Source organism: Acanthaster planci, linkage group LG03, assembly GCF_054643075.1.
Source record: "Acanthaster planci isolate LZ-2023a linkage group LG03, COTS_SCS, whole genome shotgun sequence".
NCBI classification, from domain to species: domain Eukaryota; kingdom Metazoa; phylum Echinodermata; class Asteroidea; order Valvatida; family Acanthasteridae; genus Acanthaster; species Acanthaster planci.
This window is the reverse complement of record NC_141779.1, coordinates 8,237,271-8,254,983: the sequence shown is the minus strand read 5'-3', so window position 1 is coordinate 8,254,983 and position 17,713 is coordinate 8,237,271. Positions and strand designations below refer to the sequence as shown.

The following is a 17,713-nucleotide window of genomic DNA, read 5'->3' as shown; positions in this document are numbered from 1 at the left end:
ATTAAAACTTCAGAAGAGTGCCTGGATATTCCTGGGGATGCTAAATCTAGAATGTCAAGGGCATGTACAAAATGTCTCTTCTCTTTTCAGCCAGCACTATTTTGATTATTGTCTTCATTGATGTGTGAACTTGAAAATTGTTCTTGTTCCATGACAAGTCCTTTGCAGTGATTTCTTTCACAAAACGTTCACAAACTGGCAATGTCTGGTGACGGGTTTTTCCCCCACTTAATTTTGTGCCGAGGTTTTATACGAAAAGTGGTCTTAAAACCAATTCCAGGTTACAGTTTTGTGAGAAAACTTTGAACAATAATCACCAAGAATGAACAGTGCTCTTCAGCAATGGCACATAGGCCTACTTTGTGTTAGCTTTCAAGGGCACCATTATTTAAACTTAAAATTGTTGGACTTCATCCTCCTCATTCCTTCAAAATCCTCCCAATATGAACTGGGTTTTGAAAGATCTCTTGAGCTAGGTTTAATGACAACATGTATAGGCCTACACATGCATTTTGGTTTGGTTTGGCGCGTGTGTGATTTTTTCAGAGCCAGATTTCTGAGCGTGCTTAAATGGTAACTTTCAAAGCAACTTTTTTTCCTGCATTAGGTTTTACGCTATATGCTGAGTCACATCAGTACTAAATATTCCTTTGTGACACGGGTTTTCACCACTTGTTTATTTTAAAAATGCCTGTTCTGGTTCAGTACAGAACTCTAGTTATATTTGGAAAAAGATGCAGCGTAGGTGAAATGAACGCAAACACTCCAAGCATAATAGGAGACCATGCTGTTGAAACCCTTCTGTAATATCAGGTACCACCAATGTGAATGATGTAAATTGTTATATCTCCACTGATTAAGACCTATATTCCTGAAGACTGCTACATTGTCTTTACATGTATTATTTCATTCACATTCCAAGAATACAATATTATTATAGAATACAATATTATTTGAAACTGCCATTCTACATGTAGGTACATTAATTCAAGATAAGACCATCGTTCATTGATATCAGTCGCTCATTAGTGTATGTAAATGAAATGAATTTTACAAGGCGAATGATGAACTGGACTTTTTTTTATATATTTAGGGTCTTTTCTTGATGATGTAATGTGGATATTTGCATGAAAAGTCAGTGTGTTTGACTCAATACAAAAAGACTCCACCTACATGTTTGGGAAGGATTTTTTTAAGCTTGATTTTGACTGATTAAACGTGTTTCAAAATGTTTTTTCTTTCTCCGTGATTCAGTGACCGAAGCATGTGAGGCATGCATGCAGAAGAATTATTCAATGTGACCTTGGCAAGTGGTGGCTTATTCACATATGTTTTTACTTTGAAGTGGCCAGCTGAACTTGTGATGTCACTCACGTGGGAATACTTTGTCGAAGTGGTCAACAGGTAGTTCTTGATTATAACTCAATGAAGTGCAGGCTTAACTCTACCCATGCTGAATCCAACAAGATTCTGCATAATCTGAATAGTCTCAGTCGGGGGGGGGGGAAGGGTCAATGCAATGAACAGATTTTGAAGAATGATGACATCTGAGCCTTTTCTAATTTGCTTTGTTCATTTTTGTGCCATATTACTACAAGAAAAGAAGAGGTACAATTCTAAATGTTATAGAATTTATCCCCAAGAAGTGAAGGAGAGTTAACAATTAAATTTCAGCCCTAACTCCCTTAACCACTCTCCCCACTAGTAACTTCATTCCAAGAATCAATGAGAGTACTGCATCTTTGGGGCTAAATTTTTGCATGGGCAACATATAACGTCTCTGTAAAGTTCAAGTGTGTGGGCAATTTCCCTAAGATCCTCGTTGGTCATGTATATGTGGGAGTGTTTGGTTAAAGAAGAAACTCATCAGAGCAAGAGTAGGATATCGATAGAACCTGTCATTGCTATACAGCTGACATCCACTCAGCCATCTTTTGTCCCCACCTGTGCCTGGCACGTTGTTTCATTATTCTTGATGAGCCAGGTGTAGAATCTATGAGGCCCGGTGCCCATGCGACTGCTGCCTATTGTGTTGTCAACCTGCATACACACAGGCTGTCCGTGAGCGCCCAGTGTATAACAATACCTGGTCTACATGACGTAAGTGCAGAAAAGCTTAGTGTGCCACAACCTACATGTAGCAACATTGTACACTTGTGTCAGTGGGAGAGCCAGACACAGATGATGAATGGTTCATCAGCGTTTAGCATCCTTGAATAGACTTTGCTGCCTAGTGGAGATCACTTGCTTGGTTTAAGCAATACAACACTGAAGCTTTGTGTTAGGACACAACTTCTCAACATAGCTGGAATGAAATAACTCAGTTTGGAAGAAATTGTATCTGCTGGAAAGAAAAACAAGAACAAACAGTGAGGCTAATCGGGCCTCATCAAGTGCTGCCAATTGAGCTGGTGTATTTAAAAAAAGATTGATGTTCTGAGAAATCTGAAATATTGAAACAATGGCTGGACCACTGTTTTCTGGGAGCTGGGTTCCCTTTGTGACGCGACTTCTCCTGTTGATAACATGCATGTATTCAGCAGGTAAGTTTGATAATCGTTGAAAGTGAAAGTATATTCAGTGACTTGACTGTGCAGTAGGTATTGATACATGTAAGTCCATGTGTGCATGAGTCATTAGCCCCCAAAGCCAAAACCTATTGCATGGTGACGATACCATACACTTGGGATGCCTTCCTCCAGTGTCTCTTAGCTCAATGTGCTCTTTTAAAAGTTGGCCTTCCAGTATGGACATCTTTCAAGATGTGAATGGGAAAAACATTTTGTGCTGGACCATGACATCTCCGGGATATTTTGTTTATTAGGAAGAATGCTAGTTCAGACTTTCAGAGTTTTTAAATGTCATAAATGCCAACAGTTCAAAAAAGGGATGTCTGTTAATGTTAAGGGGATTTTAGTGAAGGAAGAGGGTTCAGTGCCTTGGGGAAAGGGTTAAAAAACAAGTGGTGGTAATGGCACTTGGCCCAAACCATCAAATGGGGCCAGTTAACTCGCCATCACATTGGCAGTGTTACCTCCACAGCATTATTAATTAACATAATAGTACACTACTGTTTGATTCTAACTGCAGTCTGTGTGCCTATTCACAAAATAAAACTTTTTGGATGTTGAAACACTTGTAGAAATTGACAACTGTAGGGGAACTGCTAACACGACTGACCCCTGATTTTGTGTCACTTGAAAGTGATTTGAATTCTTTGCTTGAAAAGGGGAAAAGTACATGACTATATGTAAACCTTAAATCTGTTTTCGTTTCTTTTCCTTGATTTTCCTTTTAGGGGAGGGACAGAATAGACCTTCTAGACCAAATTCTGCCCTTTTTAAGAGTATATGTACTTCCAAACATACTGGCTCATTATGCTTTCCTCCACCTTTGTCCTTTGTACCTCATACACGTAAATCAGTATTGTTTTATGTTGGCAGTTTATAGAATGTAAACTTTCAAAACATACCGACAGTTGTTCATGTACGCAAATTGGACTACAGCGGAAACTGAAGCTAGCTGTTCAAACAAGAGGCGGTTTTACGTCTGTCATGACATTTGTTCAGATGATTACTTTGAAACCATCCCTTGTAATAAATGGTTATAAAACTTCTGCTCTGTCATTGCCTATTATGCCATTTTGAATCTATATCTAATCAGCTTTGAGTGCAACTTTCCAACATGTTTTAGGCAAAATTTTACTGTACACTGGATATTATGGCCTCACAGCGCAATCAAAACTGGCTAATACTAGTTTAGAAAGGAAACAAGCAGTACAAATGGATGCATTTTTGCCTTGAAGGTTGGACGACCATGTCTTATGTATAGCATGACAAGGACATACCATCTTTGTTGATAATTGCTGAAGGCAGATCTCTGAAGGCCAGCCGAGTTAAGGCAAAACCAAATGGATTAACCTTTTATAAGAAGCTTGTTTAAAAGAAGGATCTACAGGGCTGTTCTGCATTTTTCAAGTTGTGTCGTGTCAAAAGTCAGAATAGATCGTGCAATAATGTGTTGAACTACATGTACGAAGGCCAACTGAATCAGCAACTATTTGTCATCCACTTGGTTACCTTGCCTTGTACCAAGGATGCATTTTATGCAAACTGATTGTTATTAGTTGACAAGTGGTCGCTGTTTGAACTTGGCCCAAGTTTACACCCTCATCAGTCTGTGGCAGCGGAATTGTACACACGCCTCATACCTCAGTGATTCTCCTTGTTTACGTATGTCCAGTGTTGGCTAGTCGTGGAGCAGTACACATAGGTGGACTATGTGTTAATTGCACCTGGCTCAGTGGATGACCATCTGCACTTGGCTGTTACATGTCATGCTATGGCTGGCATTGCAAAAGATGAAGTTGCAAATACAACATGTATTGAACTAAAGAATCTCAAAACTCAGCACCGGTGCTCATGGTGTTTCAGTGGCATAGCCACAGGGGGGCCTGGGGGGCAGGTGCCCCCACAAATTCCCGGTGCCTCCCAGATGCCCCCACCAAAAAAACCAAAAGATGAATGGATATGGAACAAGGCTAACAAAAGTTTGCCCCCCAAAAACATACCACTGAAAGCTGGCACCCCCCATAAGATGCTGGTACTTCCCTTGTGCTCCCCACTAGTAAAATCCCAGCTATGCCACTGTGGTGTTTGGCTTGATTTTAAAACTGGTGAAGTGTCTTGGCTTCTTTTTCTCCTGCAAATGATACTATCCACCCATAACTTAATCTTCTGTGACACGCTGATTCACAGAGTGATTTTTTTGCGGGACAAAAGTGAAGTTGACCTTCAATGCTTGTCCACCTCCTCATAACTGGGTAGGTATGCATAACAAATGGGAAATTTGACAGTTTTTTAGTAACCTGGCCGCCTCTGTAGACATTGCCCGATTGTGTTTGCAAGTACCCAAATTAATCCTAGAGAGGCTCAATTCCTAGTTTTCAATATAATTTGATGCAAACCCATCAGAGTCAGGGTGACGCTGTGACAGAGAAAATATGTGGATGTACCAGCATAAGCCCTCTGGTGTTGTAACTGGTCAAATAATATCCAGGTGCTGTATTTACACTGGTTGGGTGTGGTACATGTAGATTTCAGTGGGTCTCAGGTTGCAGACTGGTAAATATTCTCTTGGGGGTAATAATGGTAAACACTGTCATTTGCAACCAAAAACAGGATAAATGCATATACAACTTTTAACGGTACATGTACTTTGAGATGCGTATCATCTGTCAGGTTCTGTCAAGTGATGATAAGCCAATTAATTGGGTAGAAGTTTTCCTGCAAAGATGATCACCCGTAAAAGTATTCCTGACGCAAATCCATCCAGTTAAAAAAAACGACTTAAATTCACAGGTCTTGACACGGTTTGATAGCAGAGAATCCTGATGGTAAGCCAATTGTGACTTGGTTAAAGCATTGACTGTTTTTGGCCTATTTTACTTCTGTGGAGTAGTTCCCTTTTTGCAATTGTTGGAAATGATTGTTGTGCACCCTTGTTTCTATGCGTCAGGGGAAAAAAAACGCATTATTTATGCCGATTGAAGAATTTTCATTAAAAATCTATGTTGTAATAAATGGGTGTTTCTACCCGAAACGGAGAGGCATATCCTTTCTAACTTGTTTAATAGTTTGATGCCTGGCAACAAGGCATAACTAAAACAGAAACATTAACTGTACGCCATTCATTACATTATGCCAGGCCCCTATGTCAACAAGTTGTTCATTGCTAGCACTTGGGCATAAAATATTTTGATGGGCTCCTGAGCTTGCTATAGATGAAACAACTTGAATATAATAGTCTTATTTTGTTTGTCAGTGGGTTATGGCCATTGATAAACAAATAATGAATGTTTATAAGTGCATTGATGATAATAATTTGTCTGTAGGTTATGGCCATTGATAAACAAATAATAAATAATGAATATTTATAAGTGCATTGATGATAATGGATGAGGTGACAGATTGAGTGCTGTATTACAGTCTAGACGGAGCCATGTGGAATAGTTGAACAATAAATCTATAACTGAATAAACTTAGTTTTTTTTCACTGCCTGGATGTGAAACACTCGTTTGTTTCATTTAACGTCAGAATATTGTTATAAACTTTTTGTACAAGACAAAGTCTCCAGGTTCTTACTTAGTTCATGCCTAAATGGACAGTCCTCTCTGTCTTACAATTTGCTCTGATCAGGTGATAACTTGTTTTGTTTCTTTTTAATAGAGAAGACTAACCATCACACAGTCGATTACTTTCCTCATTTGACAAGACAAAATTGACTAGTGTGTCACATTTAATAGTATCAGACCATCTCCATTTGACACATTGGAAGAAGAAAGTGGGAGTAAAACACACTTGTGGAGTTAAATGGATAAAATGAGTGAAATACATGTACACTTTAGTTTTAGCCTTCTCTAATGTATAGACTAGATATCAAGATACTTCCCATTAGACATCCATTAGCTTGTGGTAGATGGGATGTAGTTGTCATGGTTACCATGCACAGATGCTGTCGAAGCATGCAGCCATTTCTATGGCAGAGGAGGTGTTAAGTGTGTGATGCACCTTGTTTTTAATCTGTTCCAACAAAATTGTCTTGAATTTCAGAAAAGAAAAAGATATTTCTTTTGGTGGAATAACAGTGACCCTTGTAAATTTATCGATAAAACAAGTCAAGTTGTTTAATGTTCATAGAGCACAGAATTATAGATAACATGTAATCAGTCCCAGTTGTGTCAATACAGTGGTGTATCCAGTGGGGGAAGGGGAGGGGGCAGTTTCCCCTCCCCGACAGATTTTTACTAAATTTTTATATTTTTTAATTATTTTTTTCAACTGAGAATACTACATAGGTGTGTAGGAAAGAAACTAATCGGTATATTTATTTATCCAAAAAATAGGCTTCATTATTTTTCTCCCATTATCCTGTTGATTGAGCACTTGCACTTGGGCATTTGCCACCAAAAACTGGTTACGCCTCTGTGTAAATGTAAATGCATTGTGCTGATTAAATTGTTTACATAAAAAATCAGTGAGCCAACCCAAAAAAGAGTACTCCTCCATAATGGCATTCAGAGGTACATCCTCAAACAAACGTTATTGAGAGGGGATAGTAGAAAAAATTGCTAACATACACTGGTAGTGAAATAATTTTGGTGAAATGGCTTTTAATGTCATGAGGGACTATCTATTCTGGCTTGTTTGATAATTGCCGTTTAAATACTAACAAATATACTTGTACTCAACAAGTCGCATTCGATTTGCCTTAAAATATTGGTTATGGGTGTCCACTGTAATTTTGTTTGTTTGCAAAATCTGTCCTCCTGTGTTTTTGTTCTGTTTTGGTTTTGATCATCGTTCCCACCCTCACATCCCTCGTGCCATTTGTTACCACAGAGACAAAACTTAGCTCTGGACTTATATTGTTGGGGAGTAAACAAAACATGGAAAAACAAAACGAGACCTCTGACTTTAAAAAGAAAAAAATGAACCAACTGTTTTTGCACGTACATTGTATTTTGCATTGCCAAATTGTATGGAAGTGGCAAACCATGGTAGTTTAGCTTGTGTTAAACCATGGATTCCGCTGTGAACTTCATCCTGAATTCCCATGATTTGACCTTGCACTATCAGTAGGCGAAGCAGTGGTTTGAAGCATTGCAGCATGAGGCGTACCACCTGGTACCACAGATCTCGATCTGCCCAGTCAAGCGTAACTCTCTAACTAATATCTCCATGCTGTTGTAACAGTAAAAAATGGCCTTGCAAAAATGCCTGAGGGTAAAACATCATTGTTTGTGTCTAGAGTAATCAACTTTTGTTGTGCTGTAACTTTCTATGAATGTGTTCTCAGTGCACCTCAGTCCGTCTGCAAAGGTTGTGGAGAGTGTTCGTTGAAACAGTAGTCATACAGGAGTGACGGATACAAAATGGACTAAAAACGAGTACATATATATGGAAGCCTAGCCTTGGGCAAAAACAACAGCAGCATTGACTGTTGGCTGGAAGCAGTGTATTGGTGATGTGTCTGGCCATTTTCGATCGTATGCAGTGCATTGCCCAGAGGAATGCTATATGTGTGTGATTTTTGCTGGAGACATTATGATGAAACACATTATGTGATGAAAAAAAAAAACTCCAGGTTTATTATCACAATGAATTTAGATTCAGTTCAGTTTGTGCTTTTCATAATGTACACAGTTTGACCTTATGCCAGTTGTCTAAAAAAAGGTTAAAAAGCATTATCCAAGGGCCTCTGTAGTTATGTTATGCATTGCTCATTTGGCCAAGAGATGTTCAGCAGTTGAGTAACATGACTTGCAAGTCGCCTTTAATCCCTTAGCCAATTTACACAGTTGTGCATTTCCTTGAAGTTCCTTTGCTCTCAGAGAACCATGAGGCAGTTTCAGTTTGACTTGAATATCGAAACGGGGAGTATGAACTGTTTACATTTCTTGGCAGTCACTCGATGACCAGTGGTGATTGCCCTACCTAGTAAGTGCCTGAAAATGATCCATATCATATTTAAAAAGTAGGCCGCAACCCCGCTGGCAAATATGAATAAGATTTACGCTTTGTCCTAGAACCCTCTGACAAATTAAGATTGTACAAATAGCTCCCTGGTTAATATGTAGGTGTTTAACCAGGATGTAGGGGGTTCTTGCTGGATGGGACACAGGTGGAAGGATTGAATTTATGACATGTCAGGGCATGTCCTACAAAGCTCTTGGTCTTGGTGTAGCAGTCAATCTATAACATGTAAGGGTGTTAATAGCAAGTTCAGCTGAGGAACATTGGTTAACAGGTGGTTAAAGTGGTGATGTACTCATGCTCTGTGCCTGCTTGCTGTTATATTTTTCTTTCAGATGTCCCTAGCCAGTGGAGCTGTGATCTTAGCAACCCACAGTCCTGGTTGTGTGCTGGTGTGTTTATTCACTATATTGAAACCAATTATTTGACCAACCCCAGTACAGGTCTGGTTCCAAAGTGTAGATTGGGCCAACTTGCATTTGATCAGTGTTAATTGAACCATTGCTGCTTTAGGATCAAATTTGCTAATGAATCACTCCAAAGTAATGTTGAAATTTGAAAGTGACCTCCTCAAACAGTTACAGCAAAGGAAGCAGTTAAAGTTTTCAAGGTGATAAGTATTTGTTTGCTGTACAGAGAAATGGGCTGGCAAAATTTACCTCCACCTGCAAAGCAAATTGGGGGGGAGGGGTTAGGCAGGGTTGGGGTTGGAAAATACCTCTGCTCCACTACCTCACCAGTGTTTGTTATTTATTAAACACTTGCAAAACCCTATTTTTTTCTTAACAATATTATCATACAGTGCAAATCTCAGTTTAGCAAAGAGCACACCTGCTTGTACTTTAGCCGGGCCCCATAATGCAGTTGAAAAAAAAAATCTAACATAAATCTTGTCGACATACAACTTTGCACCCTCCCATTGAAAAATGTACTCACATAACTGATACCACTATTTACTGAGATTGTGAAGCCTTCCCCATTATTCCCAATCCAGCTTTTCTCCTTTATCAAAGCTGATTCTGGACTTGATTTTCCACCCAGTACTGCAACAAAAGACTTCCCCCCATGTAGTTAACAAGTGTAGAATTGGGTCCAGATCTAGGAATGTGTGTAAATAGGATTGACTGCAGAGACATTTATTCATGGCAACAACAAAAGCTCTGTCATTTACGTCAACAAAGGCTTTGTAGATTAATGCGAAGTCCGGGAAATATTGAATTGGGGCTGATGACATTGGGAAAAGTACATGCACTGGCAGGGTAGTTTTTCTGTACTTGACTTAATTTCATCTATTTTTTTTACGCCTGACTTTGAAGTTGTTAGCTCACAAGTGAGTCCATTATTGCCACACAGACACATCAAGTTAGATACAAAAAAAGGCAAAATGTTGCAGTACTTCCGTTTTATTCGAATGCTTCAGACTTGCCATACAAATAGTCCTACTGATTAGTGAAACTTTATGTGGGATAGTGATATTAAGGTGTACTACTCTGTACATGTTTCTCAGTGGGCAAGCAAAGATAAGACATTTTATTATTAAGTGATTAATTATTCTCAGATTTCCTAATAGTTAGTTTTATATTCTGAACATGCATACATTGATCAGTTGTGAGCATTATGTATTTACTGCACAGAATGCCATTGCAAATTGCAATTCAACTTCACGCTCACTTTCTCCAGGAACAATTAATGAATGTTGGGTTTCAATGGACATGCCCCACAAGGCAACAACCAGGAAGATTTAGACATGTGGCCACTGGCTCTTGCTGTAAGGTTCAAATGCACTTTTGCTTGACCTATTAGAATACAGACGAGAGCCTGGTTTGATAGAGCTTTTGCCTCACTTAGGCTGAGGGGAGATGACTTGTTTTGTTTGATCAAGATACGCTATTACTTATCAGAAGATCTTATCATGGTCTTTCCATTGAAGGCTAGAGAAGTGTATTCTGTTCACCCCAATGCAGTTTTCGGGTGTTGTCTTTATATTTGTATCAAATTTGAAATGAAACAGAGTCTTTGAATATTAAAATAACTGGACATCAAGTCAACCAATTGTTCTCACAGCTGCACACATCCAAAATTACCTGACCAAATCTGAAAAGTTGGTTATATGTCTTTGGAAATACCAATGTATTCCACCCCTCCCCCCAAACCATGACCCAGCATATTCACATCGAGGCATTCATCCACTGAATCTGTAGCCAGGATATTCCCTATATGCAGACTGTGCATTTCAGCTTTTATTCCAAATATGGGTATACATGCAGTGTGGAAGCACCAGAACGCCTAGTCATGAGCCTAAACAAGGTTCATTGTAGTTTGTCAGGTGAAGCATGACGTTGGTCGGCCGTCTGTCATAGCCAGTGAATACCACCGAATAAATAGCAAGTGCACCTTACTCGATGTCCACACCCTACGTTTGTGCCTAAACACATTTCACCCCTGTTTACATAAGCACGCCTGTGTGACCTTTTTTCATTACAGTGTCATGCTTACAAATAGGCAAATGTATACATAATTTTTTTCTCAAAAAAATAAGGTGTTATTACTTTCCCACTTCAAGCCATTTTTCCCCCATCCCTTGCAACCCAATGTGCAATTCTGGAAGTTTCTTAATACATGTAGGTTAGGAAGTGAACATAAATCTGTGTGGGATCAAAGGTGTCACTATATAGGGCAAGCTGAATAGGGGAATTGTGCCATTGGACCATACAGGAAAATGAGAAGGAAATAAAAGCATTTATTACTTAAACTGATTTTTAAATAAAATTGAAGATTTTTAATTTTGGTTATTTTTTTAAGGACACATGTCTTGTTCCAGAATGTTTTTTGCTGTCAAACTTAATAACTTAAAAAGACCGAGATTTTCATGAAAGTTGCCACAAATGCCCCACTGTGTTTGATTTTTTACATCCTTTTTTGGGTGTACGTTCCCCTTTTCATAATTGCTGGATATTCCCCCGCGTTTGGCAAGAAAAGTCATGTCAACTTGCCAATGTGGCCCATTTTATTAGTATAATCAATTGTTTATTTATTCCATTTCTTGATGACGTGGTCAGATTGGAATATACATGAAAAAATTCTTTTACGGAAATCCCCATTTTCAGCTGGAAAAATACTTCAAAGAAAATGTCTGCCTTTATATCACATTAATGAATTCTTTCTTTGTGAAAAGTCAACTTTCATGGTGCTCCTTTTTTTCTTTCCTTGTTTGGACAAAGCAGAAGGCACTGGGTTGAACAAAATATGTCAGAGTCCCCCCCCAACAGAAGTGCTTGGTCATTCATGCAACACCGTAAGGGGAATTGCCAAACAACTGGGGTTGAGTGTATGAATTTCGTAATGATCAAACCTGTGGGAGGTCTCCCAGAGTTTTGCCCCATTTTACAAAGCAAAGACCTTTTGTTAGAATTTATTTTTCCTGTATGCCTTTGTCTGCATTTTCTGTGAGGTTTTCCAATGAATAAGGAAGTTCGCTTTAAATTCTCGCACACAAAAAAGGAACCTCTTTGGTGATTCACTTTTTTACAGGTAATCCATCCAAACAAATAACACCTGGTATCTGTTTTCTTGGTTTAACACCTTTTTCTCTCACTATTTTCAAAATATCCTGGTAGAACGACCTTATAAAGTTCAAAAAGATCATTCTTATCACAGCAAACCACCAAGATTGAAAACGCTTCACTCTGCAAGCACATAAAAATACAGGAAGTTAAAAACAAAACCCTATGATGGAACATGCAAAGTTCTATTAGTCACCGAGCCATCTACAGTTGTAGTGTTCCCACACTGCCTACATTCCAGTTTTCGGTTTGTTGGATGCAATGTAAAACATGGCAGGGCTACTTTAAATTTCAAAGACCCGGAAACACTATGGTTTCTTACAAAATGTGTAATGTATTCGTGAAGATGAAACTTGAGCTCACTAGTTGTGGAGTACCTATCTTGAGGAAGTTTTGTCATTGCAGTTGAAAGATATGTGTACTTACGACAAATGCTCCACTCTACCTTCAAGGATAAGCTCTTTGTAGAAATCTTTCTGTAGAAATGGTTCTGGTCTCTAGTTGTATGGAAATGCTGTCATTTTTGAAAATTGTTTTATGTTTTTGTTTATAAATACATGTATATCACATTTGTTAGACCAAGTAAAAACCATTAATTTATATCTGGATTTTGGAGATTGGGGAAGTGGTTGCCTATCTAAGTTTAATAGCCTCCATTTTTTGGGCCTGTGAACATTTGTTATGGAGTTCAAATATTTCCGTTTTAAATGACTGCCTGCTTGTTGAGTATTTGACTCATGTAACCATAATATACACCCTATTGCATTTCAACCCAGTGTGCATATTTGTTCAATTATACTTTCTCTTCAACAAAATTGAAGATTTTAAGGAAAACCACCCTTTTGACACCAAAGAGTGGAACTAGGACTAGACGTTTTAGGGTGAAAACCACTCTCAGTTTAGATTGAAATAGTAAAAAAAGAAAACAGTAGCGGAAATTTAAGTGAAATTCCAAATTATTGTAGTGAATAAATATCACTCCAATTGTTGGGTCCCTAATTTCAGTCGAGGTGAGTGAATTTCACACAAATGGAGGGACGTTTCACTCTTTGGAATTTAGACAGCTGCGTTGATAAAATTTCTTTTATATAAGACCCAGCTTTATAAAAGGACGCTGACAGGAAAGATCAAGCAAGTTTTTACTTGGCTTTAACTTGTGAAAGCATTGAGATTTGGCCGGTGTCTTCCATGTTTGTGACAAAGATTGAACCTGTGGAAATATTTCTTGATAAATGACAAGATGACATCATGGGCATTAGTTAATTATAACTGTCTTCTGCAGGCTTGAACTTGTTCTGTTTTACACCACGACAACCACTTCTCTAAATAAAGAGGACCTTGCAGTTCACTTATACTTGTAAATGAAGGCGGTTAGAATTAGTCAAAATTTGTCAGACTCATTTTCCAAACTCAAATTTCGGGAAAGCAGCCCTGTTTTTCTAAGAAATGTAATCCACCTTACGTGGTTTGTGTTGCATAAATAGAATAATTAACAAGCCAACTTGGGCCCAGTCTAAAGAAAGGTAATGTATGAAGCTTGGTGGCAAAGCGTTCTTTTCAAACAGAAATGTCGCATATTATTGTATTAATTTTTTAATTTGTTTCAGTTGTTTTTGTTGTCCTTATCCAAACAGACATGTGTGGAGAGACAAAGCTAGTTCTGGTGTTCCCGCCTATGCTAATTAACTAATAAACTGTTAATTGTCTGGACGCAATTCAGTTCTTTTGGTTTTACTTGAAACAATTAGCCAGGAGTTGGTTTAGCTTGTTCCTCTTTTTCTGTCTCCAGCATCCCAATCCTGTGACTTTGTGTGTGGAGGTGTTTGCCTGACTCAGCTCCATGTTTGTGACGGTTATGTTGACTGTGTGGACGGCACAGCTTCAGACGAGCGCAACTGCCTAGGTAAGAATTCTGTGTCCCCCCGCCTCTTTATAATATTTGTGAGCTGTTGGTACCATTTTTTTTTTTTAGTGAAGACTCCCTTTTAGCATTCCATTCCTTGCATGCACCAAGGATGGATACAAAGTATTGAAAAGGTTTACACATTCTTATGGGAACATTTATGTGCATTCTTTCCAAATAACCTGTGGATGGATCTAGCGATGCTGTTCATGGGGATAAAATCATTGTGATCATTATTATACGGAGCCACTATTCCGTGACAGTCTCTTCATGCATAACGCAGCACATCATAGGGAATTTCCAGTGAAATGTTGCTGGATTTAGGCTATGGTAAAAGATTGTATACCTTGTGCCTATGTTTTTATTTTTTGTATTCTGAAGAGCTGGTTGTCCCAGCAGTATGACAGTTTCAAAACTCAAAACTTTAAAAAGCCTTATCAACACCTCAAATAAACTAGTTGTAATGCAAGTGTATTTCTGACTGGATCCCACAGAATGAGTTTTGAGGCCACTTAAAAAAAAATCTACTATTAGCTTCATTAGATTCATCCGAATCTGTTGTCTAAAGCTAAGTGAAGGTCTTCACTCCATTGGAAAACCACAGGGGGCCATAGACCTGGCCATAGTTCTGAAAGCCTGTTTCAGACCCAGCTTGAGTTCTCTGCTTTGTATAACCCGACGGGGAGTCGAGTTAGTGAAGTAATTCTTTCCTCCTCTTTCACCTCTGCGGCTCGGGCTTGATTCCTGGCCCAGTCCACATGTGGATTGGGTTTTCAGTCTCCACCTGATTCCGTGGGTTTTACGGGGGAAATTTCTTCTCTGGGGGTTTCCTCTCACCTCTAAAACTGTAACTGCTTCTTGTCTCCTCTCTGTAGATGATGATATAGGTGGATGTGGGCCATTTGTATGCCATTCGCTCGACCACGTTTAATGTCTTCATTGTATAGTGCATGTCTGTATTAAATTTGCTATTTATATTTGAATGAAATAGTTGTTATATGATGTATCAGTCACCTTGTTTGGCATCGCAATGAAAATGAACATGATGTAGGGGAAGAAAGTTGCAGCTTCCTATGGTTTTCCATAGTGCAGGATTCCCTTTGCTTTTAACTCAAATTGGCTGCAGTGACGTGCCATACGTTTTGTTTGGTTGGCTCACATATTATTTTTTCTGATTTCCCTTTCATGGATATGACCCTGCGTCTCCATGTTTGTTCTCTCTAGTTCAAACTGAGTGCCAGCTGGATTTTGAGAAGTGCCCGACCACATCGGCAGGTACCAACAATGCCTGCATTCACCCCCAGTGGCGTTGTGACGGCGACAACGACTGTGGTGATTTTTCGGATGAAAACCGCACCTTCTGCCGTAAGTCACTCTCAAGGCCGGTTTGTTATTCACCCAGAAATGCACAAGAATGTGAATCAAATTAAATCAGATCACATATTTATGTTGCAGTTTTGTAAAAGTCAAGCACATTTCAACGTGAGAGAAGTTTTGCCACAAATTTTTTACCACGTCAAATTTGCTTTGCTTTTGCATTTGCCTAAAGTACGAACAGGTGTTGATGCAAATTTTCCTCCATGCTTGCAGTGCCTAGGAGATCCTTAGTCAGTGAAAAAGTAAGGCTTGAAATACACTGAAAAAGAGGCTTTTTGCATGTATACTTCATTTATTACGTACATGTAATGTATCGAAAGTATAACGACAGACATCCATGCTCTCAGTTTACTAATTGTTCTTGAGAAAGTTCATTGAAATAACAAAAGCCCTAAACTAATTGCACTTGCAGTTTAGAATAGGTGTTAAGTGTCCATCCTTGTAACCCTACTTTGTTTAACAATGAAGCACTTTTTGTTTTTCAGAGACGACCCCTTGCCCATCCAGTATGGTGAAGTGTAGTGATACTTTCCGGTGTCTACCCGGCTATGCCTATTGCAACGGGGTGGAGAATTGCTATGATGGATCAGATGAGCCAGAAGAATGCAGTAAGTGTCTGCTCCGTGCAGTGTAGGCCCCGCCCCCCTCTACCTCCCCTCCTCCATCACCATCATGAACTGTGTGTCACCAACACGTGAAATGAAATTTTTGAAAAAAAAAAATAACCCTGTTTGGCACGCTTGTGTTGCCTTTTCAACAACTCGCTGTAACAAAAAAATGGCCACTCCAGACTGAACACTCGGTGATACTGCGCATGACAAATCCCTTCTTTTAAACATGCTTCCTGCCTGTTGCGTATTTAATCAAAACATTTAAGCGAACTATTCTCATTTACTTTCCCAATTATTGCTTAGGAATGGGTTTATGGAAGTCCACCTTGAACCAGATGGAAATCACACTGTGGATCATGGAAACTGTACATTGCATGTGGATATACCTCACACACAGGTCATTTTTATTTAAAGCATCCAGTGCACAGATCCGAGCAGCATCCAAGCATTAAATTTGAGGAGATCTTTGCTCAAAAACGTTATAATTTTCCCCTCTCTCCTAGATAATCCCGATTACACTTGTCCCACCGATCACTTCAAGTGTTTAAACAGTCGTCGGTGCATTCCCAACGTGTGGATCTGTGACACAGAGGACGACTGCGGTGACAACTCAGACGAGCGTGAGGATTTACACTCTTGCAGTAAGTTCCCTTGCGTTTGACTTATCTTCTGTATAGAGTCTGTTTTTTTCTAAGTCCCGAAGCCTTTTTATGGTAGCTGGAAACACAACCTGCAGAATCAAGGTGTGTCAGTGCACAGATGACTTTGGAATAGCCACATCCGTAGGTCCTGAATGGAGTCCATGGCAAGGAACCTTGGCTGTATGGACATGGGCTGAAAAGATGTGTCTGAAAAGGATCCATCTTGATCCTGCTCCAAAGGATTATAGGTCTCCCAAGAAAATACCCGGTTTTCAATCTGCTTCAAGTAGGAACAAGAGTGGGCGTGTTTTACGTGGCTAGCAGCTTCACTGTGTGCATGTGAAGCTTCATGCACATTTGATACAGGACATGCTGAACGCAGGCTACCAGTTTCTTTCTGTACATACAGTCTTTGTTTGCGTGCGCTTGACACCTTTACAAGCCTGGTTGAATAACTTTCCACGACCCTCTTTGCCAGGCAGTGTGGCTTTATTTTTGGAGCAAGACCACCTCTGTACATTTCCCCCATTCAAATGAATCCTTGCAGTGAGGTTCATTTAATAATTTTCTCTCCCCTTATGTCAGGCACTCATGCTTGTGACAGTACACGTTACTTTACCTGCCAGCGCAATCGGCCTGGCCACAGCCGCTGTATCCCACTGGACCTTCTGTGTGATGGAACCAGCCACTGTGAATACGCAGAGGATGAGAATATCACCATGTGTGGTAAAGAAACAAATATCTACCCAGTTCAACCCAATCAAACCCAAAGGAACTGAACCCAACCTCACCCAATTAACCTGAGACAATCCAATTCCGCCTAACCCAACCCGGTCAAGCCCAGTCCTGTCCTGTCCAGTTACGGTCCAGTCCAGCTAAACTCAGCTCAACCAACCAACAGTTAGTGCATAGTAACCATCGAAGCACTTCTCAAAACTCCTCAGCTTAGAAGACAGGTCCTACCTTGGTTGTTTTAATAATTTTCTAGATTGTTAGGGAGCCTGATTTCATTCGGAACCTCACATTGGAAAATGAAATGTAGAGTTATCAATTTGATGTTCACCTGGTAAGAGCATAGGGTGC

The 17,713-nt window shown here is 39.4% G+C and overlaps 1 protein-coding gene across 1 annotated transcript in view; it reads left to right on the top strand.

The window, feature by feature from the left end:
• Positions 1 to 2,040: 2,040 nt before the first annotated feature.
• Positions 2,041 to 17,713, top strand: part of LOC110983445 (low-density lipoprotein receptor-related protein 2-like) — a 52,359-nt gene continuing 36,686 nt past the window's right edge. The window contains exons 1-6 of the mRNA XM_022242703.2: positions 2,041 to 2,543; positions 13,888 to 14,001; positions 15,226 to 15,366; positions 15,864 to 15,986; positions 16,493 to 16,630; positions 17,216 to 17,356. Of these exons, the coding sequence (XP_022098395.2) occupies positions 2,462 to 2,543; positions 13,888 to 14,001; positions 15,226 to 15,366; positions 15,864 to 15,986; positions 16,493 to 16,630; positions 17,216 to 17,356 (739 nt within the window). The 5' untranslated portion in view covers positions 2,041 to 2,461. The remainder of the gene's footprint in view (positions 2,544 to 13,887; positions 14,002 to 15,225; positions 15,367 to 15,863; positions 15,987 to 16,492; positions 16,631 to 17,215; positions 17,357 to 17,713) is intronic.